Consider the following 24,995-nt stretch of genomic DNA (forward strand, 5'->3'; position numbering starts at 1 on the left):
ATACGTTAAATATTACATCTAAAATTGAAAAGAATGTTAAAATGGACACTAGCCTAAGGAGATTTTAGCATTATCATTGCTGGAAAATATAAATAAATAACAATAAAATAATATAGTGAAAATTGAATGAGCACAATTTTCCTTGCTGCGACTAGACTGCGGCTGCGCTCTTATAAATTAAATGTCCTTGTTGTGTAGCGTAGCTAGCTCTGCTTGTAGCCAAGTGGAACGATCAGCTGACTCACAGCTGATTGTTTTGTAGTTTGATTTAACGCCCAATTGGAAGGTTTTGATATATTGAGCAAGTCTGGAAATCAAAGAAAACAAATTAGACACAAATTATGGCGTAGATGAGCTCAAACGTTTGATGTGTATACAAACACATAATAATAAACGGCATGTATACTTGGAAATTGTTTCGTAAACGTAATGCAATTTGGGCGCTACTCATGTCCATAAATTTAGCAACCCTATCACAACAAAGGCTTAGCAGGGCGGTACAAACATTGCGCTGTCAGAATAGCCTCCAAACCGACCAGCTAAATATTGTGTTCTGTTATACAGCTATCGCTCAGACATCTTGCGAATAATCTCAACATTTTCATCTTATCGCTATTTATCAGTTTATATTGTGCGTGTAAAATTAATGCACCTTAACCTTCAGTTTTTACAGGGAAAACAGCAGTTTGGAGCTATATATTTTGCCAAGACATCACGTCAGCCATATCGCTTCAGCTCATCATAATTTTATGCGACGTATTTGACAACCTATGAATCTGCAGGTGTATTGACTCTTGCTTTTCATCACGGATATTTTACTTCATTGAGAATGTCTGTCGAATCTCATTTTCAAGTAAAACCCGGCGAGTTTACTGCGCATACGATGGCTTTATACTCCCGCAAGGTGCTGTACAAATAGCATTAACTATTCAACGATTTTTATACTGACTATATAGGCCTACACAGTGACATGACTTTCAGTATCGACATATCGTACATTGTGTGTTGACCGTTAATGATATATGAACAATTGACTTGTTTTTATTCACACAACTCGAAGAGGCAGAAGGAATTGTGGTGGAAGTGCCAGAACTTGGATAATTTTTTCATATCAAAGAAACTTGTTATTCTTGCCTTGCTTGAGGACTTGGATGTGTACGTTTTAAACTACACCAAATATTACGCATATTTCTGTGCATATGACTATTGTTTTGCTGCCTCTTGTGTGCTTCCTGTTGTGATCTTGAAGCTCATATTGAGATAATTATATTTGACCTTACAAATCTACAAAGCAACAAAGCGATTGTGTTTCTCTGAATCTGTTGCGTTCCTGACACAGTTCCGGCTGAGTGGACGATTGGGTCAATTATAAATCCAACTGACCTCTGTGTTGATTAATTCATCAATAAAATACCCACTTTTTGTAACTTGTGTTTCATCTGCTTACAGATGGTGGCATATCCCAAATTGTACACAGAGTGTATGCATTGTAAAAGAAGACTAAAACAGTTGCAAAAACTACGATTTGATAGTTGCTGTGCGTCACATCGCCACCCGATGGCCGATTTTGATGTTCCAGTACCAGCTGCGATATGTGCAGCTTCATTTTATCTCATTGATGAATCCTTAGATTATGATAAATCTGAAGATAGTTATAGAACTAAACATTATATGAAACTACATAGGTTCAGAACTATGATATGTGCCTAGGAACATGAAGAATTCAACATGTTAAAGCAATGGGCATAATGCAGCGATGCGAGAATGCAACATGCACGCATCGATGCCTGTATAATATATAGATAATATAGAATTAATTGTGTTTTTTTTAATTAAAAATATATTATTACCGAGCGACATAAATAATAATTATACAAAATAGAAATTTCTTTTCTAGGAATTCGCGGCCAAGGCCAATCATTTGCAAAATGGAAACTGCGGCGACGGATGATGAATCTTTATTCCATGTAGTCGCGACCCTTTTCATTATTTATGCTGTAGCACACATTGGTGCTCACATCGCTCCTGCGCAACCTGTGAATGAGAGTATGAACAGAGGAAGAGGCGAGAGAGTTAATGATGGTAACCATGGAAACTACAATATATTATCTGCAACCGCTGATGATATATTGAGAGTGAAAAGAGCGAAAGTGTTGATTTTAGGCGCTGGAGCTGCTGGACTTTGGGCAGCTCAATGTTTTCTCAAAAACGGTTTTGATGATTTTTTGGTGTTAGAAGGCGCTACGCATCCAGGGGGTCGCGTGCATGATATTGAATTTGCTGGAGTACGCGTGGAAACAGGCGCAAATTGGGTTCACCCCGTGTGCCAACAATTATTAAATATCGTGAAAAATATAGGGTTAAAAACGCACGTAACAAACACAGATAGCATGGTTGCTAAAGAGAGTCATGAAAAAACAATTCCAACAGAACAATTGAAAGGGCGTGTGGGCACACTGACAAATGTAATGGACAAGGCTCTAGAATATGGAGCTAAGTTAATTGATGAAAGTAGACCCGATATTTCACAGAGAAAAGCCCTTACTATGAAAGGTTGGAATCCAGATAATAATTTGGACAAGGCATTAGAATGGTTTATGTGTGATTTTGAGTGGCATGATCCACCCGAAACAACTTCCCTTAAATCTACGGTCTCATTAGACAACACAGATGGGTGGTTTGTGTTGGATCAACGCGGATTCAAATCCATCTTCTCTGAGATAATCAATTATCTTACTAAATCGTGTCGCTTGATTCTCAACAAACGCGTTCACACTATCGACCAATCAAATGGCAAGGAAGTTTACGTGACATGCGCAGATGGGTCGATATATTGTGCGGATTATGTGTTGAGCACGTTCAGTTTGGGAGTCCTACAACATAAATTAGTTGACTTTCTTCCATCACTTCCAGAATGGAAAACCAACGTTGTTGAGGCTAATCAAATGGGAATGTTCACAAAAGTGTTTGTAAAATTCCCGCAGAAATTTTGGGGTAATGAAGAATGGATTCTTCACGTGAGCGATCGTCGTGGATACTTCCCGTGTTTTCTTAACCTGGAAGCCAAAGGACTTTTACCAACAGGAACAAACGTACTTGTTGGTTTCTTGGTCGGCGATGAAGCGCAACGCGTGGAACAACAGTCCCTAGATGAGACCAAATCAGAAATCTGGTCCGTTATGAAGAAACTCTACTCAACCGCAGATGAGATCCTTCAACCCACGGAGGTGTACGTAACCAATTGGTCTAAAAATCAACTTCAAATGGGCGCATTTTCTGTGCGTCCTGTTGATTTAACTTCGGAGATGATGAAGCAGTTGCAAGCGTCCGTTGGTCGAGTTCATTTTGGTGGGGAAGCCACCGATGATTTGTACAGTGGGTATGTTGTAGGAGGCATGCGAAGCGGTGAACGTGAGTTCAATAAGATAATGCAGCGTATGGAGAACAAACATAGGCTTACCCCTAAACGTCCACCTGCTGAACTGATACGGTACAATTAATATAGCCAAATGGCGTGTTGGGACCAAGGATCGGAATGGAGGTACACCCCACTTGATACACGTAGTGAAGTCAGTTCGGAATGACGGAAATTGGCCTTGGCTGGGAATTCCGACGGGATATGTACATAAATGAAAAATTTAAAAAAAAGTTCTATCCTTTATCGCAATTTTACGTTGAATCTGATGTTAAGCTCTTGCCTCCTAAATAATGATACTTCTCTTGCTATATCGAGATTTAGATTTGAATATATAATTAATTATATGGTATAATAAGTATGTACAATATAGAGATACGTAAACCTGTCTACCCAACAAACGCAAAACTGTTTTTAAAAACGTTACAGACATGTTCTGGTTTTGGTCTAAATGTTGAACATTTAAAATTAGGGGTATTAGGTGGGTATGTGAAGGTCTTGCAAGCAAACGTTTTATATGAAAAACAGTACATCAACATTTTTAAAATGTCAAAATTTTATTGAAAATATTTTTGGGAAAATTAGCAACACTTTTTATTAGAATGCTTTGCAGCAGGTTTTCACAAATTATATGAAAAAAAGTTATTAAAACCCTTTATATACCCTCTATATAACCGGAACCCGACAATTAATCGTTTTCGGTAATAATTATAATTATGTTTATCGTTTGGTGGCTATACACTTATATTTAGGTATGTGCTCTCTAATTTTACAATTTTTAATTTTTTTGAATAGAATCCCTTCTTGTTTATTTCTGATCACGCACTGATTATCGTTTTGATGAGGTATTTTTCATTTTGATACATTATCAGCACTTTGAATCGACAATCTTATCATCATGAATCATGTCCGTTTTATTTTCACAAGTAGGGCCTAACTATTGAAATGGAAAAGATCTCCAACTCATTATTTTGACAAGATTATCCATTTCAATTTTAAAATGTTCTGTTAAATCCTGCTCGGAGAAGACAAACTATTCAAATTTAATTTTTTGGTCATTTTTGATCATAACCTTTTAATTTCTTACAGGAACTTATTCATTTTTTTTTAAATGACAAGGCAATATATCAAATTTGATGAGTTTCTTGTCATTTTTATGAGAAAATCCGATTCATTTTAAAGAGAAATCTGTTAATTTTGAAGAGAAATCTGTTATGTCCCCATCGCGAATAGTCATACTTGTCAAATGTGAAAAGATTCTATTCATTCGTGAGGAGTTAATTATAAGAGTTGATCATTCTTTTTATAGTCTACATACAATGTTTCCCTAAATTGTAAAAATTAAGTTGTAATAAACACAAGTAGATTGGTTGCTAGAAAACGATCCAAGTGTTGTGTTTAAAGGGTATAAAACGTTAAGATTCAAAAACATTTAGTGGTGAGGCTTTGTATTACGTTATAAAAACATTATTCTAAAGGTTAACATGGTTAGTAGATTTAGATTTTCACAATGATATTATGTATTAAATAAACGTACTGCTAATATCAAATTAAAACAACAGGCTTTGCCTGCAGCACACTAAATTACTAATATTAATAATACATGTAGGCTACATTTTATTTCGAGTTATCTTCGATTTTTGTAGAATTATGTACCATAATCGACTTAATTGGTGCCCGGGCACTTAAGTCAGCCGTGTTTGGGGCGTGCATGATGAAATGAAACTTAATAGGGGAATTCAAAATTCAAAATCATACGGGGGGTAGACAGGTGACACTCAAACTATTCTGTGGGGGCGCTTAGAGGAGGAGAGGGGCGCCAATAGGTCGAATATGGTTTTGTGTATTGTTCAATATGTACATTAATTATAGTATAAATGTATGAAAGATATATGCAATGTTAACATGGATGTTTTGTTATAACACATTGATGTAATAATAATTATGTTATATGAGAAATAGAAGTGTTCCTGAAGACTTGAGTTCTTATTTCACTGCCATGACTGCAGTTGCAGTTAGAAGTTGATCATTCAGCACTGACAAAATGTAGGCCTACAGTTATATATATATATATATATATATAAACTGAGCTCAAAAAGAAGCTTATAATTTTTCACAAGGTCATATCTTGAAATCCTGTCCATCAAATTGAACCAAAATCACACACAGATTTACTGCAATACTCTACTCTTAACACATGTCAGTAACCAAGCAGTTATCCAACTGACACAACAGCAAAATGCACTGACATGGGACAGCTTCCTGGACCACATTCACAGCCCAGCCCTGTTTCATGAAAAAAGTGTAAGAAAAGCAGAAAGCAGCACCGTTTTATCATCTGTGCAAGGATCTTGTGTGCATTCTCACAGATTTTTTGTCCTGGGTGCCAAATGTTGGGCTGTGAAAGTGAAGGAAGTCCAGGAAGCTGTCCAATGACAGTGTTGCTGTTGTGTCAGTTGGACAACTGCTTGGTTACTGACATGTGTTTTGAGTAGAGTATTAAGGTAATCCTGTGTGCAATTTTGGTTCATTTTGATTGACAGTATTTTAAGATATGACCTTGTGATTCACAATTGTAAAAAATTATAAGTTTCTTTTTGAGCTCAGTTTATATTATGTGACGTGTCATGTCAAAAGCAGTCACTTTTGGGCAGGATCGTAAATGGAAAAATAGCCAAAAATCTGCCCGGGGTGATTTTTTCACAATTTTGGTTTGTTGCGAATTTGTGATGTTATTAATGTTAAAAATATTGTCTGATAGTTTCAGACCCAAATATAACTGGCATCTTGTATTTTTGGAGACATTTTTCAAGGTAATTCCTACTCTCAACATTGTCAACAAAATTTTTAAAGGCCGATATCTCAATTTCCAATTTTATAATACCATAACTTACGAACTCAATATCTTCGCTTAGGAATGTCCGGTTTCATTGGGGAAAACGGCGTTGTGGAGCAAAATATCTCTATATTTAAGATATGTAAAAACCTCAAAATTTATAACCTACCCAAAAGTGTCTGCTTTTGACATGACACGTCACATATATTGTCGATATGAAGTCTAAAATTATGAAAGCTGAATTTCTGATCAGAAAGATTTTCAAGACTCAACCTCATTGATTATCAGGATTTAATATCATGACCATAAATTCTGAAGGCTGAAATACTTCAACATACTTCGCCCAATCTATTGTTAGAGTGCAATAAATACACCATCTGCAGTCAATAGTTATTGATGCATTTATACAAGCAGACCTTGTCTGAATGATAAATTGTATTATAGATTGATAAAATTCAATTCATTTGCTCAAAAACAAAGTATCCGGGTCACTCAAGAAATCATAGATTATATGGTTTTGGCATGGCACAGACCTTGGTACAATTTTACTATTTAAAAAAAAACAATACCAAGATGTACTTGGAGAAAACAATCAAAAGTACGCTCAGAAACAAACAAACCAAAAAAAACACATTTTGTTCAATACCACCAAGTTGAAAAAAATGTATCAGTGTCATTCCACCACATGTCTTCCAAAGTTATATAGCTATTTCGTCTCAGAAAGTTATCATTTTATTTGCCACAACAAGTGCAATTTTGTGAAAATATATTGTATCATTTGTATTAATGGAAACAGTGATATCTAGAAAACCCTCCGACCGGCATGAGGGACTGAGCCCAGGGGACTGAGCAGCTAAAATGGGGGCTAAACTTGCCTTTTAGACTGATTAGAGTTTTGGGAAAAACTGGGGGCCCATGAGAGCAGTAGAGCACCCAAATTCCCTACATGGACACACGCCCAGGACCTTACCAGAGACAAAATACTACTTTCCCATATGCATTGCAACATTTAACAAGGTGGCACAACTTGAACTGTCCTGCTGTAGACATACATGGCTTATTTCAATAGTTTATGAACAAAACAAACAAGAATTTCATTAACATCCGCGAAGTAAAATATATTGCACTTGCATTTTCTGAAGTTCAAGGGTTAAAATAAAATGGTACTTAAAAAGAAGAATTTAGAATAATAGAATGATGAGAGTAGCAGATCTAATTAGCAGATGTCAATTTTCTGGCGGGCATGCTCCATGGATTCGGAGATGGTGGGTCTTTGGTAACTAACAGCGTACCGGTAAAAGGAGGTCTTTCTCTTTCGGAGCAGCAAATGGCCGGGACAAACAGTCAACACCAGTGGTCTCTTTGGTTGATCCTTCTTGTAATGTCGTGTAAAAAAAGCCTAAGCTAATCCTAAATTTTATGTTTGATTACATGCTGGAGTTAGTGGAGTAACCATCTTTTCTTTTGGCTTTCTTGTTGAAAATCTCCTAAAAATCCCAAGAATGGTAAGGAATGAGCAATTTCGAAGTCTTTAGAGCTGAAATTATCGAAAATCAGGGGCGTTTTAGCACCTTTTTGGCAAAATTCAGGGTTCTTTAGGAGCTATACACAATTCAATAACAGGTTTTTTTTTCCGGGGGAGCATACCTGTGTGGTCATTTGTGTTAAGTGCCCCCCCTCCTGGAATTAACTAAATGAAAAATGTGTAAATCTTTGCTAGTTAATCACCTCAAAATGCACATCAAGATCAAATTAAATAAATGACCTGGCAGAGGAAATGTCATTGGAAGTATGCCAATTATCAAATTAATAAATTACCTCATTAATCTCATCCCCTGTAATTTAGTGAGTAAATACTACTTTAAGTCCAGTTTTGCAGGGTGACGCTGAAAAGGGTCAATAAGCTATCTTGACAAGACCCAAACACAATCAGCTGAAGTAGCGTAGTTTTAAATGGATGTGTTTTTTTTTAATTATCATTCTTGTTACTTCTATATTTCATTATTTATTTCCACTTTGTTCTCTTTTTTCATTATGATAAAATTCTGTTGGGGGTATACACTCTGAAATGCATGAAATTAATTGTGCTTTTAATCAATGACTCAAGCAAGAAATATTATAAAAGTATACATACAAGTCTTTTTTTTTTTTTAAATCCATTCCAGGAATGTTTTTCATTTTCTGGTTATTGACCTTATTTTTTGACTGTTGAACAGATAATATAAGGCCAATTTTGGATTTTTCCTGGTTCTTTTGACCTCAAATCTATGTATTACATTCCTTGACTAAGTTCCTTTCCAACAAGTACACCCTTATATATCTTGCATTGAGAATCAAGCAGTTAAATGACTTTTAATTAATGCATTTCTGAGAGTACACAGGCAATTTAATACTTTTGGTAATCTCTACACACAGTGACCATTCCTCATAAACAAGACTTGTTTTGTTGACAGGAAAGGAAATCTAAGGTTGACATTATTTCCTATCTCTGCCATATTTAACCACAAGTTATCTGCACTGGTTATTTATTTGCAATTTGCATACAATGCTGCTGTCTTGTCAATGATATTCCGACAAGTTTTTGCCCTTTAAGTGAATATTGGTAGTTGGAACTTCTTATAGCACTATTTCTTATCTTTACTTGTGCAATACCATAAGTTATCAATATAGACTGTTATTTGCATACAATGCTCAGCTGATCAATGTCAAGGAAATTGTGAAAGGAGCCTTATAGCAAAACAAACTCTTTAGGGCTGATTTTGACCCAGTTTTGGGTTCAGAAAGAATATTATTAAATATTCATTTCAATAGGGAAAGCATAAAGTACTTCTTAGAATTCCAAGGACATTGATAAAATTGTTTACTTGGTACTGCCAGGGATACTGACTGTATTTAAGATTAAGGTCATGTCTTCCACTGGGGCAGGTGGTAGCCGCATTGCATTCTCTAAATTCAGTAAATTTTCATCGTCAACCATGTAATTGAATGGGATTATTTTGAAATTTTAAAACGCTTGAATTATCACAAACAAATAGGCCTATGTTGATAAATAATATAAATACAAGCTAAAACCGTTGGGGTTCGATAATGAACCCCACAAAACTAACAGAGTATATTGGAAAATGCCATACGGCCGGGCGGTTTCACAAGTTGCCGGCTCGATCATGTCATCCGCCGCCTGCACTGGGGTGTATGGATTATGGATTATACACTTTTTAGCATTATTTTTGAAAATATGTAGGCCTAAGGTTTTGCTGTACGCTTTATATTTCATTGCTAGGTTACGGAGTTTTTGATTTGGAAAGGCCCTTGATCATCGTGTTTTTCATTCATTCACCTGAAGATCGCCTTTGCGTGAAACACTGTGTAGTGAAATGTAATAATATCTGTGTTTATATTTTAAAATAGCTCTACCATTTATTGGTATCGAGCACTGTATAGCTGTCTGTGATACTTCTACTTCTTAATAGGCCTAAGGTCCTATATTTTTGAATAGTTTCATCTAAATTGTTCCAGATGATTGCACCTCTATATGTTAAACTATGCTTCTTATAATCTGTCCTTGGTTGAGGAATCTTAACATTTCATTTACTCTGGTGAAATTATTCAGCTGGAATAGCCCAATGATTAACCCACACAGGACAATTCTGAAGAAAATCACAAAAAATGAATTTTTGGCAATTTTTGTTTGGTACATCATAAGAAAACAAAACACTTTCCAAAAATTTGTTTTGTTTGTTTCTAAAATCTTGAGACTCCATTCCAAAAATATTGACCATTATAAGGCATCAAAATGAACTGTTTATATTCCACTAACGCTTATCTGCACAAAATGATGCCTAAAATCTGAAATGGACCAAAATATAAAAAAATGAGAAATTGGTTTCTTGATTCGATCTTGATTTTTACGATGAGCATAATTGCTTACCGTGTACCTAAATAGTCATTCTACCGAGAAAATGAACATTGAAATACTGGCCGTTGAAGTTTAAAGCGGACACATTTTGCACTTTGATGGAAGCTCACAGGAGAATGCGGCAGTTCTCAATTTTTTACCTCACATTACGTGAACATCAGGTAAATCCACAGCCCTTTGAGAAGTTGAGCGAAATCCATTCATAACTTTGCATTTGAGTCGGGCGTAAGAACTTGAAAAAAAAACCCACATTTTATCAGCTAAAACAGAGCCATTTGACCACTAGGTTTTTGTGAAATTAGTGCTTCCATAGGACGCGCCGCGCATTGAGATAAGAGTCGTGTATGCGTAGCGTATCTATGCATTAACAAACTGCACGACTACGCAACGCCATGCATTGTTTCACGCATGTACCCTGCTGGACGCTGGTACAACAAAGATTTTCTTTCCTTTTAAATTGCGAACACGAGTGAAATAAATTCCACAAAATGCAGTGGGAGTTTTCAAATCTGGATTTTCTTTCCTTGTAATGTATTTATAACAAACATAACAAAGTACATACATATCAAAAAAGCTCAATTTTGCAAAAGAAACAACATCCAGAGTACACAGCCGCGTTAAGGGGGTACTACACCCCTGCCCAATTTTGTGCCTATTTTTGCATTTTTCTCAAAAATTATAGAGCATTGGTGACGAGTAAGATATGTATATTATAAGGGCAAGGACTACAACTGCTACACTGGAAATTTTATTTCAGCACAGACAACAGTTGTGGAGTTACAGTCAAAAATGAGGGAAAACCAATATTTGATCAATAAATCAATAACTACTTGCCGAATTTTCAGTGCAGTAGTTGTAGTCCTTGCCCCTATAATATACATATCTTACTTGTCACCAATGCGCTATAATTTTTGAGAAAAACGCAAAAATAAGCAAAAAATTGGCTAGGGGTGTAGTACCCCCTTAAGGCAGAGCAAATCCCCAAACAAAGCTACATTTAATGATTTGAGCAAAAAAGTGCAACCAATAACAAAAATCCTTGCCGAGACCCTGTACAAGAAGATGGTTATGCTGGAAAATCCGAAGGCAATTGTCTTCGGTGCCTTCAGTTATTTTGCAGCCTGACCAGTGCGCCATTTATTATACTTGTCTTGCTTCAGGTTACTTGAGGACATAACTGATAGTCGTCAGTAGACTATCACCAAGTCGCTGTCAGAAGCTGTGACTACCGCTGTAGGCGTGCAACCCTAAATGAAAGCCATTTGGAAAGTTACATGGAAGCCCCTGGATGGTTTGATAAACAGGTCTATACATACAGATAAACTTGCACATAAACAATTTGGGAAATGAAATGCAAGTTTTAATGCACAATAGAATCATCAATTAAATAAATCACAAATGAAATCCAATATTTTTGTAATATACAATTTATTCCCAGTTTGTAATAAATTCAAGCCTTCATATTTACATCAGATATTTAAGGCTGCTCTACAGCTATTTACAAAGACAAAGCTTGCTTTATCTATCACATGATTATATCATTTACTTTCACTTTATTCTTGCAATAAAGTTGATTTTTTTTTCATTTCATAGAAAAAACAAACAGAATGTAATAAAAATGGCCCCTTTATTTTGTCTAGTATATTGACAAAAATGTCCTCAATATATATGAGCAACCTTAATGCAATATCAAATATGCATTGAACATTTCCTAAAACAGTAATATTACAAATATTCATCAAAAATTCACAATTCCAGTCCAGTAAAATTACACTCACTTTATGGATGTTTCAGAGTCTACCAGACACCAATACCATTTTCTTTGTGTCTGGTAGAATCCAAAACATCCACAGATGCTGGTTTGCTGGACTAGAATTATGAATTATCCGTTTTAAATAATCTTCAATAACAGTCCTGATGAACATGTGCAGTAAAGTATTATTACAAAAGTGGGCTTTTGTTCAAAAAATGTCAGAAGCCTGGCAACAATTGTTATCCCTGATACTATTCCAGTTGAAATCACCCCACATGAAAGATATAAACTTACTCTTCCACATAGGGAATATGAATTTCAAATGGGATTACCTGAATGGCAACTCCATTGAAATCTACACCCCTGTGTGGGAGATTAAGGTCATGTCTTCCTAACTGTGAATGGATTTCAACTAGGATAGCCCAATGCTCTCACACCTCTTATTTCACCATATTTACATTCTTTACAAAAAAATATTTACCTCATCGTGAATATTTCTATAAACACTGAATATTATACAATCATAAAATAGAATTATGTTACATCCTGAATTCAGAGCTGCCAACATTTGAATCTTGAAAAAAGGGAGATTTCCTGTTGCAATCAGGGAGATTTGTCAAAATGTGTACATCTTAATGGACGAAACCATTTCCTTTTCAGGAGATGACCAAAAATTAAGGGTTCTGAAGGTTTAAAAGTAGGGAGTCTCCTGTGAAAAGGGGGAGAGTTGGCAGCTCTGTGAATTGCTTTCCTCACTGTTTGTTGTTGTAGCTCTTTCATACAAACTATCATGCTTGACAATTGTGAACACAGATGGGAGAGAATAGCAGTGTGTCAACACTGGCATCCTTGTTAAATATGATTATCAACTGTACATTGAATGACAGGGGCAGTGTGCTCTCTTCACCATCGTAGTGTGATGTCAAAATTGATAGCCAGGTCAACTGGTTCACACTATCTGTGTTCGGAACCACAATCAAAATGATCACAGCATAAAGTCAATGGGTAACTAACAGGTGTGCAAACCAAGCGTGAAGAAGTCACTAAAGTATGATGTATTCACTGCGATGGCAAATTATTCTGAACACTTGGTAAATACCATAGGCAATATAGCCAGATTACAAGGTATTCGCTCCGAGTGGAATCGTATATTAGCATAAATGTTGAAGCCACACCCCACTAACAGACTCATGGGAATTTTTCCACAACAACCAGTGGCAATATAATTATGTAGTGCCAGACGCCAGAATAGTAGATTTCATTTTCTCAAATATGTGGCTATGATTCTTATACAGAAGATGAAGATTAACCTTTTTGTACTACATGTTCGTGCCCCACCCCAATGACAGACCCAGGGGAATAACCCCAGTGCAGTCACATGTAGCACTTTCAGAGTTGCTTCTATTTGGGTGTATAGTGATCGATACTACTCAATCATATTGGCATACTCTTTTTACCCAATAGATATTTTGAAAGGACTGCTAGAAAAGATAAACTCTGATACAATTATGATCCACTTGAGCCAAATGCAGCAACTTTGAAAATCAAATCATATTTATGGTATTCAACCATTCCCAATGTCTGTTGCAAAATTACGCATTTCTGCGAATGCACATTCTTGCTATCGTATTTGATGTAATAAGAGCCCCAGGCACTTAACAAAGTCATGTCAACAGGCCGCTTATTATGTCCTACATTCTGTACTTCAATTTGTAAGGGTTTTTTTAATGTAAAACAATGATGTGAAATGTGAATTACAGCCATTGAAATTCAATGTCAAGATCAGGTTCTTGTAATTTAGTAAACAATTTTGAACACAAATACATGCTTAAAGTGCACAATATGGGGTGTTTAAACAGAAGCAGGTTAGAAGAGTGTACAGGGGTGCTTCGCCGCTAATTACATCCAATACGGTACTCACTGTTACCATCATATATCGATGGAATAAATGCTGACTTAAGTCAGAAATCATAATTCATAATTTAAATAACTAATAATACCAATAATTTATGTTTTACTCTCACAGTTTGCTTCAAGTTGGCTTTCAGCAAGAAGTTTCTTGGGGTTGATAGCCACTGTTTTGGAGCAGTTGTCTGTTTTGTAGATACCAACCAGCCTGTCTGCCAACTCAAACATGTTGTTACGCAGTGAGATTACAACAAACTGAGCATTTTTGGTACGCTCCTACGGGCAAAATATAAGAAAAGTATTTGTTACAATAACAGATCAAAAAACATAGTAACCATATGTCAAATTTTACATTTTTTTAAAAATTATTAAAAATTAAGGAAAAACAAAGAAAATACAAAACAAACAGTCTTGCAAGCAGAGAGGTAACATAAGTCATTAATTGGGGGCATTGAACATGATTGTGGGGCACTCTCTGCTTTTCAGTCAAGATGGTCTTTGCTTTGCATTTGCTTTGCTTTCAAGCTGTCAAGTTAGCTCAATCGATAGGGCATTCGACTATGGTGCGAGAGGTTGCAGGTTCGAACGCCTGTGCCGGTTTAGTAAGCTCTCATGAAAAATTTAATTGTAATGTAACCCATACAAAACTCAAAGAGCTGATCCTGGCTGTGAAGGTCAATTGTGGAATGTCTAGGGTGTGCGCTTCTAAGCAGCAAAGTTCCAGAGTTGTTGTGGAATGATGTGGGGCCGTAGTGGTAGCGACAACCTGTCAAATTTTCTCGAATGTTTTCAATGGAATTTTTCACTTCAATGGGGAGGGAATGCTCCTTATGCCAGTATGCAGCTACAACACTGGTGGGACGCTCTCAACCAAGTTTTCATGTTGCTTTTGTCATCCATTGCGCAAATGGCTAAATGACTTACAATATATTAACATACATGTCTTGATTTTCACAGGTGTCTGCTTTGATTCATAACCATAAATTTCCACGATAAAATAAATTTCTTGAGAAAAACATTTGTATTAAAATATTTGATTAAGACAGGTAACTGAAACCCACCTTGATATAATGTCCAACAATGGAGACATTCTTGAAGTCCAAGGCAGCATCAATCTCATCCATGACATAGAGAGGTGTTGGTTTAAACTGATGCAGAGCAAACACCAATGACAGGGAACTCAGAGTCTTTTCACCTCCTGAAAGGTTGCAGATATTTTTCCAACTCTTCTTTGGTGGCCGAACGCTGTTGATGAAAGAAAAACAAAACAAAATCAAAATTACATCCATTGCAATTTTACGGATATTCATATGGATAAACGTACTCCACTACATTTCTTTTCCGGGGTTGTAGCTATGGTGGGCTGCAGTGGGCAGTGCTGCGTGGCACTGACTAATGCTACCAAACACTAATCAGTAATTTAGTGTTGCTGCCCACCACTCAATTCCCTCAATATGTGTACACCATTACAGCATCAAAGTTCCACGAAACAGGTTGTTAGCAAAATGTTACCAAAAACATATGGTACCATGAAATCACTGAAAAGTTTTGAATTCTAAATGAGGTTCCATAGTTAACCCACTTATTGGTCAATCAACTCTTAATACTCAAATGTTGCTTCTGGTTACAACCATGCTTTTCTTATCTTACAATTTAATATGACTCTACAATTAGGTATATCACCTCAAAAATAATCGCAGCAGAAACGCGTTATTTAATGTTCCTACATTATTAAGCTTTATTAAAGAAAAAAAAAACAAAAAACAGAATTGAAATCGGTCAATGCATTGTGATGTAATGTCAATTTAAAGATGCTCGTAGATGGAATGAAATCCTGCCACAAATGGCTGTAATGACAAAATTGGCACATTTCGAGATTTTGAAGGTTTATTTGGACGCTTGCTTGGAAAAACAGCATTAATTTAAATAGCACATGTTAAATGCCTATCTTTCCTGACTTCGTTACAGAAAATAATATTAAAAAATCCATCATTGAATAATTATAATAAATTAATCAAATATACAATTTTAGCCATTTCGCCAATCTGCAGACAAATTAAATCTCAAAAAATGACTAAGTTCAGCTTATTAATATGCAAAATTGATGCCAATAGAAAACCGTACATGATATAAAGGTGCGGTTTTTTTTGCACACATATGTATACAAAGTTCTTTCAATTGATGACAAAAATACACAAAAAGTAATTAATTATGCAAATTAGGTAATTACAGCTAATTATGTATTTATGATATTATTATGCAAATTAGGCATGAGTAATTTTGGTTTTTTTTCAATATTTAATGAGCGTCTGTTCATTCATCATAAATCTTTTAAGTATGATCCTGTTACGAGGTTGAATAAATGAACTGCAGTTAATTATTTAAAAACAATACAAAAAAATTAATAGTTTGACATTTTGACGGTGTCTGGAATATAATTTTCATTTTTACTGTAAACATGGTATGTCTCACCATTACTCAAAGCCAAGTCCGAAAAGTAAAAATTAAAATTCAGTTGCAATGAGACTTTAAATTAACATTTTGTCATCTGGATTAACATGGGAGGATAATCGGTAAAATGAACAGCAATTTTCCTGTACCGCGTATACAAAAATAGTATGGCCTTGGACACACACAATGGCTTAGAGCTATTATGGTTTGGAAAATTACTCCCTAAAAAAAACATTGATTAATGTTTTGCTTCAACTGGTTTTAGGGAAGTGTTTCATTTGTTGTCGACGGAATTAATTTACATGCTAAGAAAGATTAGTATTTCAGCTAAATGGTGGTAGTTCCTTTACTTCAGTAGGCCTATATTTACTGATTTATGAGCGATCTTCAAAAATCCATAAAAACAGGCAGTAGTTCTTAAACAAAACAATTTTTAATTTGGGGGACCCGATGGTAGCCTCGGAAGGCTTCACACACCATATATTAAAAATTCAAACAATTTGGATAAATGAAGCATATGAAGAAATTCATTTATCGACATGGATGTTTTCTAAAATTGGCCAAATTTGAAGCGCGCCCTTTTCAATTCACTGTTATGCTTGCATGCACAGTGTAGCAGAATTATTGTGCAGCCACTGTGACATACCTACTACAATGTATCAGCCTAATTAATATAAAAGATATTACTTAAATATATTACACAGCACTTGGCTGTTTCCATGTGACTATCAAGATACAACTTACCTGAATACAATTCCTTCAGAGAATGGATCCAAGCTATCCACCAACTCCAACTCAGCATCACCACCCAGTGTAATCATTTGATACATCTCCTTTAAGTATTCATTGATAGTACCAAAGCCTTTCATGAACATGTCCAGACGCTGCTTACGCATGTCCTCCAATTGACGTCTCTGTTGGTTACGGTTCTCAGTCAGCTCATCGTATTCTGCAACACGAGCCAGATAAGCTTCTTCCTGTGGGATGAAATAAATGAAGGAATAATTTCTGGAAGCAATAAAATACACCCGACCTGCTACAATGCAACTCACTGCGCTAATTGTAATCAGAAACAAGTTTTGAAAACATTTTGATATTTGACACGATCTGATCCAATCAGGCTTAAAAGAGGCAATTTTGAAAATTACTAGTATCAATTTGCCCAGTGGCCATTTGCTGCAATCATCTAGGCAGATTTCTAGGTTTCAACCACTTGCATGGGGATAGGGTTATTCAGCCTATTTTGGGTACTGAACAGTTAATTTGCAACCTCACAAACCTCAATTTCAATAAACTTCACCAAGGTCACCAAATTCTACAAATAAAGATAAATAGATAAACTTGCCTTCTTTTTATATTGTTGTATAGCAGCTAGGTTAGGATTCATCTTGGCCAGTGTCTCCTCCTGTACAGTGATTTCATATTGTACATCATCAGTGCTGCCAGCATTGATTTCATCCTCGCTGTAAGACTCGGGTAACTTCTCTGGATTTTCCCTATCTATGGTGTGCAGGGTAAGCTTGTCAAGCTGGATGCGAACGAGAATAAAAAACTTGTTAATTAGCATTTGTAGAGCGATATCAATGGGTGGTATTTGAGTTATCATAATATGCCGTAGCGATTTTCTTTCACCCACTTTAATGGAACATCCCTAACAATAGATGGTACTCAAATATTCATGTGAAACAAATCATAGCACATTTTCAAACTAAACAAACTAGTTGTACCTGCAGGGTAAAAGTTTATTTTGGTTTTTTTGAGGGCAGCTAGATAATTCGGCTAAAGCATGCTAGGGCATCAAGATTCTAAAGAATGTATCCCAAGCTACAGATTTTGTTTTTGGGTTGGGGGCACAACAAATGGGTACCCAAGGCCTTCGGTGCCTCCGGTTATATTTTACCTGCACCTGATAATAGAATTTTCTTGCAATTTTTTGGTGAGTGTAGTTAAAAGCCCTCACAAGATACCAGCACCACATTCACCAAACAAGCTTTATCACTTTTGGTGACCCAGACATGAAAGGATCCAAGTAAAGGACCCTATCAATAACTGTAGGTTGCAACAGTTTTGATCTCACCTCTTTCTTCCAATGTCTAGTTTTATGTTGGTTTTCTTTCACTTTAGCCTCGTATCCTTCCAGCTCATGTTTCACTTCCACCTGCTTGCTCTTTGTCTCCGTCTCAGTCTGTTGTAATTTAGCCAAGGCAGCTGAGTGAAAAATAACATGAAGGGAAGAATCCAAATATTTAAGTTAGTTTCCACTTGTCTGTTGTAGTCAAGAACAATTCTTCATTCACAAGTTAATGTGAAGCAATATTTTCAGCAGAGTACTTTCAATTTCAAAACTACTCAAGGTATCAATGAATTGATCACAAAATTCAGACAGTTGTATACACAGAGGGCAGCATACTAATGTAAGTCTCCAACTACCCTTGTTGACCTGATATAGGTTGCCACTTTTATGAACATAACACTGTTCTACAATTTGAGATACATTCAATGTTACTAGCAGCCTGGCCTTGCACATTTACTACAATGTGTCTAGGCAAGTTATCATCTGCAATTCTTACCTTTGCTTTCTTCCAGTTGTCCTTCCATGTCCTGCATCTGGAGTTCTGCCTCCTTGTATGCCTCAAGCACTTTGGTGGCATCATCTTCAAGACGTTTGAATTCTATCTCAATCTTTTCCAGTGCCTCTGCATTTTCTTTCTCTTCTTTCTCCATGGTAGTAACATTGTCTTCTGCCCTCTTCATGTTCCTGTATTACACAAATGATTATGAACAAGAACATTAATTTGAGTTTAAATTTTTTTTAAAGTGAAAAGCCATACCAATTACATTGTATAAATTATTGATCTGAGGTTGTGTATCTTGTGTGCTTGACTTTCCTATTTGGCTGTACTCAATTGCTTCATAACATTTCTATAAAGAAAAACAGTAAGACCTACACACATACCTCTCAGCATTTTTGATGGCCACTTTAGCTTTAGTAATCGCCCCTATAGCTTTATCAACCTCCATGTTGACTTTATCCAGCTTGGATTGTTGACTTTTCATCTTACTGCTACCAATCTCCATGATCTGATCATGGAGTTTCTTCACCTCGGCCTCCACCTTAGAGGCAGCCTCTGCTACCTTGGCATATTCTAGCAATGATAAAAGTGGGTAGAGTGAAAATTACTTGGTAGACAATAAATCAGCACTTAAGGCAGCTGTGTACTCTCAGACATGCATGTAGTAAAAGTGCCATAACTTTGTAATTATTCACGCAATGAATCTTAATATAAATACAGATTTGGTGTAAAAACAACAATTATGAAGAAAATCACAAAAAGTGAGTTTTTGGCAATTTTGTTCGGTACATCATAACAAAGAAACACTCTTTCCAAAAATTTTCGTTTTATTTTTTCTCAATCTTGAAACACCATTCCAAAAACGGTTTTTTTAGTTTTTGATATTGGCCTTATTTTTTGAGATATTGACCATATAAGGCATCAAAATGAACTTTTAAAATTCACAAACGCCTATTTGCACAAAATGATGCCCAAAATCGGAAATAGACCAAAATATAAAAAAATGAGAAAACCGTTTCTTAAGTCGATCATACTTTTTATGATGAGCATAATTGCTTACCTATAGATGCTGTATTTATTGAGTTATCGTGTACCTAAATCGTCATTTTACCGAGAAAATGAACATTGAAATAAAGGCCGTTGAAGTTCAAAGTGATCACATTTTGCACTTTGATCGAAGCTCACAGGAGAATGCGGCAGTTCTCGTTTTTCTACCTTACATTGCGTGAACATCGGGTAAATCCACAGCCCCTTGAGAAGTTTGGGCGAAATCTATTCATATCTTGATGTTTAAATTTGGGGAAAGATCTTGAAAAAATTCACATTTTATCAGCTAAAGCGGAGCCATTTGACCGCTAGGTTTTTATGAAATCAGTGCTTCCGTGGTGCTTCCATAAGATCGCGCCGCAAGCATGCAGATAAGCGTTGCTATATGTGTAGCGTATCTGTGCGTTAACAAATTGCGCGTCTACAAAACGCGATGCGTTGTTGCGCGCGTATACCCCGATGGTACAACAAAGATTTTCTTTCCTTTTAAATTGCGGAAACAGTGAAATAGTGATATAAAATCCATAAAATAGAGCAGTTGGAGTTACACAAATCTGGATTTTCTTTCCTTGTATTTATAAAAAACATAACAAAGTAAATGCATTTCAAAAAAGCTCAATTTCGCGAAAGAAACAATGTCTAGAGTACACAGCCGCATGAACAAAAATGTAATGTGGTAGTTTCATGTAACCCTTTGTCATGTATGTTACTACACCATTTTTCACCCTGATGTGGCAGTGACGTCACCACTGCATATTTCATCGAGGCTCAACTTAAAATCACCAGCGTTCGCTTAAAGCGCTGATTAAAGACACTGCATAGATGCACACACAAAATAGCTGCCTCAACAGGTTGATGTCACTGGCACATCAGGGTGAAGAGTGGTATAAGCCTTCTTAAGATTGTTATGGTTGTATCATCATTTACAGCAATTGAGGGAAAAAGAGCTGGTGATCATACAAGCAAAAGCTACCAGTGATTGTACGCAAGTTTGCTAGCCAAAATATTCCAAAAGCCTTGGTCAAAGTGCAATATTATGTCAGCGACCTAGGGGTTCATTCATAGGATTGAGGGCATGATCGTTGTTTATGCCCCAGGCGAGAGGCGAGCGCATAAATCAACGATCATGCCCTCAATCCTATGAATGAACCCCTTTCATACATATACCCAACATTCTGAACATTGTTAGCAATCCATTACAAATTGAAAATAATAAGGGTTTACAAGTTTAAAGGGGCATTTCGTGATCCACAGCCTCATCCCCCCACTTTTCCAAAAAAAAGTTGAGATTTTTACACCACTGGATACCTCTGGCTACATAATGTTTATGTACCAAATATTTCTTGCAGATTATTTCGTTTAGCAAAAATATCGCCAAATTTGAATTTCGTTCTGGTGCACCAGAACGAAATTACAACACATTGTCTATGGAGAAGTGTAATACACATAATCATGCATAACTCGCAAACGCAAAATCGGAATCAACTGAAATTTTGGAAATAAGCTTTTTTCGTGGATATCTACTGAAAAATGTCATAAAAAGAGGATGCTAGGATCACAAAATCCTCCTTTAAATAACATTTCCATACCGTTTTCCTTCAAAATTGGGAGAAAATGAGTAGGCCTAATTGCAGGAAGCAGCTGGGCTAGAGGTCAACGGCCGGATGTCAGCGCGTTCATCTTTTGTGCTCAGTGTGAGATGGGCGCGGTGACATGCGCGTGTACGCAACACAAGCAAATCATGGATCGAGTTAATTGGGTTCCAACGCAGCTTGTTTATGCCCTGCGTACTGGTCATAAACAGAATTTATGACCAGCAAAAAAGGGTCCAAATCCAATCAGAAACGTCGTTATATCGTGAGTATGTATGAATGCTACTTAACATCAGTTGGACACTTTTCTAACAGAGAATATCGATGTTAAAATGTAGCCAATACACTATGATCATTGCAACTGCTAAGTATAATACTGCGGCTACTGCCATTTAATGGGTAACAAACCATAGTCTGGGCTTCAAATTGCTGATGACAAAAGAATCAAGCACATTTTTGAATATCAACAGATTCTCTGCAAGTGATAAGTGTGTCATACAAGTGGTTTAAAGTCAAGCTAAATCAATATTTGCCTATTTGTTTTGTGTGAATCCATAATAAATGGCTATTCTAGTCATAATTAAACCCTTGAATTAATTAACAATCTGAAAAAAAATCTCAAAAATTTACCTTTTGAGAATTTGGTGGCATTTTTCTGCAATGCATCCATATCAACTTCTTGCATAACCTGTTTAACCTCCGACTCTAACTCCTTGATTTGTTCCTTTAAACTAACTTCTTGCTCAGCTTTGGCCTGAAATAGAAATCATAGGCATGGTTAATTATCTTATCTTTCTCATATCAGGATAAATAAACAAGTAAGAAATACACATAATTTGGCTTAGTCAATTATAATTTGTAATCTTGCTCACCTGAATGTCCATGTTGTGTTTCTTAATGGTAATTTTCATAGATGCCACTTGTTTCTCCAATCCATGTACTTCTCCTTCCAACGTGCTAAGACGCTCCCTCAATTGATTTGTTTCTCCACGCTTCTTGGATAAGTCGTCTTCCATCTTGGCAAACTGTCCTGGGGTGATGTCTACCTTGATGGCACATCCCATGCGTCCCTTAGCTACTGATTTACCTCCACCACTCATGGTACCTGAAAGTGGATAAAGTGAAGGTATGAAATTGGGCAAAGGTGACGAAAAAACAAACAAACAAAAACGCCCAGTTTACAGGCCTGGGTTTACATTCAATCCGATTATGATCAATACCGGAGCATCTTTGCAGTTGCCAGATGAAGTCCAATGAGATTGGATGAAAATTCGCAAAATTCGTAAATTATTCCAGTATTTTATTTATAATTCACCTCTCTTTACATTCAATCATTTGAGCATCTTGAAGAGTAATGTATCACCTGTACTTTTGTATTGATACCAATTGTGCAAGATCACCACTTGAGGCTTGTTGCACTTACAGATGACAAGTTTTTGCAAATTTATTAAAGTATTTTAAATTCCACAAAATACATCCTAATGACATCCTTTGTTGTTGCCTTTTTGTTTAAATTCATTTCTGAAACTTGATGAATTAATTTGCAAAATGGATCCGGCTGGTAGGCAGCAATTTCTTCAATGTACCTATTGTAACAAGCAACATCACTTGGATCAAAAAGTACAAGACTTACCTGATGACTCAATAAGCTGTCCTAACAGAGACACCACCCTGTGTCTTGTCTTTCCTTGTAATGCTATCCTAGTGGCTTGATCAAGATCCTTGGCTACCAGGGTGTTACCCAAAGCATAGTAGAAAGCAGCTTTGAATTTGTCTTCCTTGACACGCACCAGGTCAAACAGACGAGGCACATTCTCTGGGCTGAAACACAAAAAATGTTATCAATGGATCAAGGAGGTAGTAAAATATTTATCATGCACATTTTAAAACAAAACTTGCTGGTGAAATTCTTATCCGATTCACACTTACAATTCCAGAGTTGGAATAAACCCAGGAGTGTTTATTAGTTACACGGCTAATTGGGACAGCATGAGAGGTCAATAATACTTTTTCCATCATTGATCTTTTCCCTATTCTGGGCATTAGTTGACTCCCAAAACCATCAAAGAGTGTTTGGAATCTAGTGATTGTAATATGGAATCTAGTGATTGTGAAAGTTAAACCACTAGCATTTCATATTCAAAAGTTTCAAAAGTGATACACAAATGAAACATAAAATCTAAAGAAACTTACGTTGTTATTTTTGAGTTTGCATTCTTCTCATGTACTTTCATCTGTAAATGAAAGAGTGATACAATAGATGAATAAACAGTAGCATTCATGACAAAGTATTTAGATATACATATGGAAACACATGTTGATGTTACAAGGTAACTTAAGCATGACCCGGATCCAGTGTTACACACAATGTTAGACATGTGTCACTTTTAGATCTATGAAAGTACAATTTTCCAACAACAACAACAAAAATGTCATTTCAAAGGGTTCTTCCTCCTAATGCAGCCTTTTGAAGAAATGACCTATGACATAAAGCATCAGAAACAAGATTATACTGTCCCAATACTAAGCCCTGCACCTACCTTATCAAGAGCAATAAAAGTTGCCACTCCAATGTTGTTTTCCCTCAGAAACTGGACACACTTCTCAGCGACATCAATGTTGTCTACAACAATATAATCTAAGGCACCACAAGCTGTAGAGATGGCTACATCATACTTCTCATCAATAGCGCCTAGGTCACCCTGCATTCAAATGGACAATATAGTATAAAGTTAGATATGAACACAAGCACAAAATATCAACAACAAATGGCTTTAAAAGTTGCGCACATAATGTAGAACAATAATTTTGGGGTTTTCCATAGATATTGGTTTATAAGCAAGTTTCTCATAGCATTCACAATGTCTTAACAACTTGCAGTGTAATTGCAGAATCTAGTCTACTCTCAAAAGGTTAGCATTAGGCCTAAAAAAGATTTGTATTTCGCTTTCCGACCCATTCCAAATCTGAAACAATAGGGTTGATAGAGATACTTCTATCTACCATGACTATATTATGCAATTACACCCAACATGCTTTGAAACACATATCTTGAAGTAGTAAAATGTTTAATTTTAGCATATCATTTGTATACTTACCAGTCTGCCATATATCCCAGGGATCTTTCCAGTGCGTTTTTGTTCCATCAATCCATCAATGAGGGCACCACGATCTCTTGCAGATGTAAGTGAGCTGCGTGCATCTTCCACTTTGCTGACCATTTCTCGAAGCTGCAAGAAAAAAGAAGAGATTGTTATAGATCTAAATAAAAGAGTTCAAATAAATATTCTATATTCTACATATATACTTAAACAATGTATTGATCTGATATTAATTAATCTCTGACACAGCATCAACATGGTTAAAAAGTCAGAGAAAAACTGAAACTAAACTTTTGTACATTTTCATGACCCAAATTTACTTTCTTGGGGAGTATTTTTAAAATGACAATAGTCTCTGATACATCCCAAACACACATGTATGGGATTTGTAATCCTTACATTT

The 24,995-nt window shown here is 36.1% G+C and overlaps 2 protein-coding genes across 2 annotated transcripts in view; one reads left to right on the forward strand and one right to left on the reverse strand.

The window, feature by feature from the left end:
* Window positions 1-492: 492 nt before the first annotated feature.
* On the forward strand, window positions 493-5,304 carry LOC140156042 (uncharacterized). Its single transcript, XM_072179150.1, has one exon. The coding sequence runs from the start codon at window positions 1,929-1,931 to the stop codon at window positions 3,498-3,500; it is 1,572 nt and encodes a 523-aa protein (XP_072035251.1). The 5' UTR covers window positions 493-1,928; the 3' UTR covers window positions 3,501-5,304.
* A 6,274-nt stretch (window positions 5,305-11,578) lies between these two features.
* Window positions 11,579-24,995, reverse strand: part of LOC140156044 (structural maintenance of chromosomes protein 4-like) — a 45,382-nt gene continuing 31,965 nt past the window's right edge. The window contains 13 exon segments of the mRNA XM_072179151.1: window positions 11,579-14,104; window positions 14,890-15,073; window positions 17,024-17,256; window positions 17,625-17,807; window positions 18,357-18,487; window positions 18,850-19,037; window positions 19,236-19,425; window positions 22,122-22,245; window positions 22,364-22,596; window positions 23,125-23,312; window positions 23,685-23,725; window positions 24,032-24,193; window positions 24,590-24,721. Coding sequence (XP_072035252.1) covers window positions 13,928-14,104; window positions 14,890-15,073; window positions 17,024-17,256; window positions 17,625-17,807; window positions 18,357-18,487; window positions 18,850-19,037; window positions 19,236-19,425; window positions 22,122-22,245; window positions 22,364-22,596; window positions 23,125-23,312; window positions 23,685-23,725; window positions 24,032-24,193; window positions 24,590-24,721 — 2,166 coding nt within the window. The 3' untranslated portion in view covers window positions 11,579-13,927.

Source organism: Amphiura filiformis, chromosome 6, assembly GCF_039555335.1.
Source record: "Amphiura filiformis chromosome 6, Afil_fr2py, whole genome shotgun sequence".
Classification (NCBI taxonomy): Eukaryota; Metazoa; Echinodermata; class Ophiuroidea; order Amphilepidida; family Amphiuridae; genus Amphiura; species Amphiura filiformis.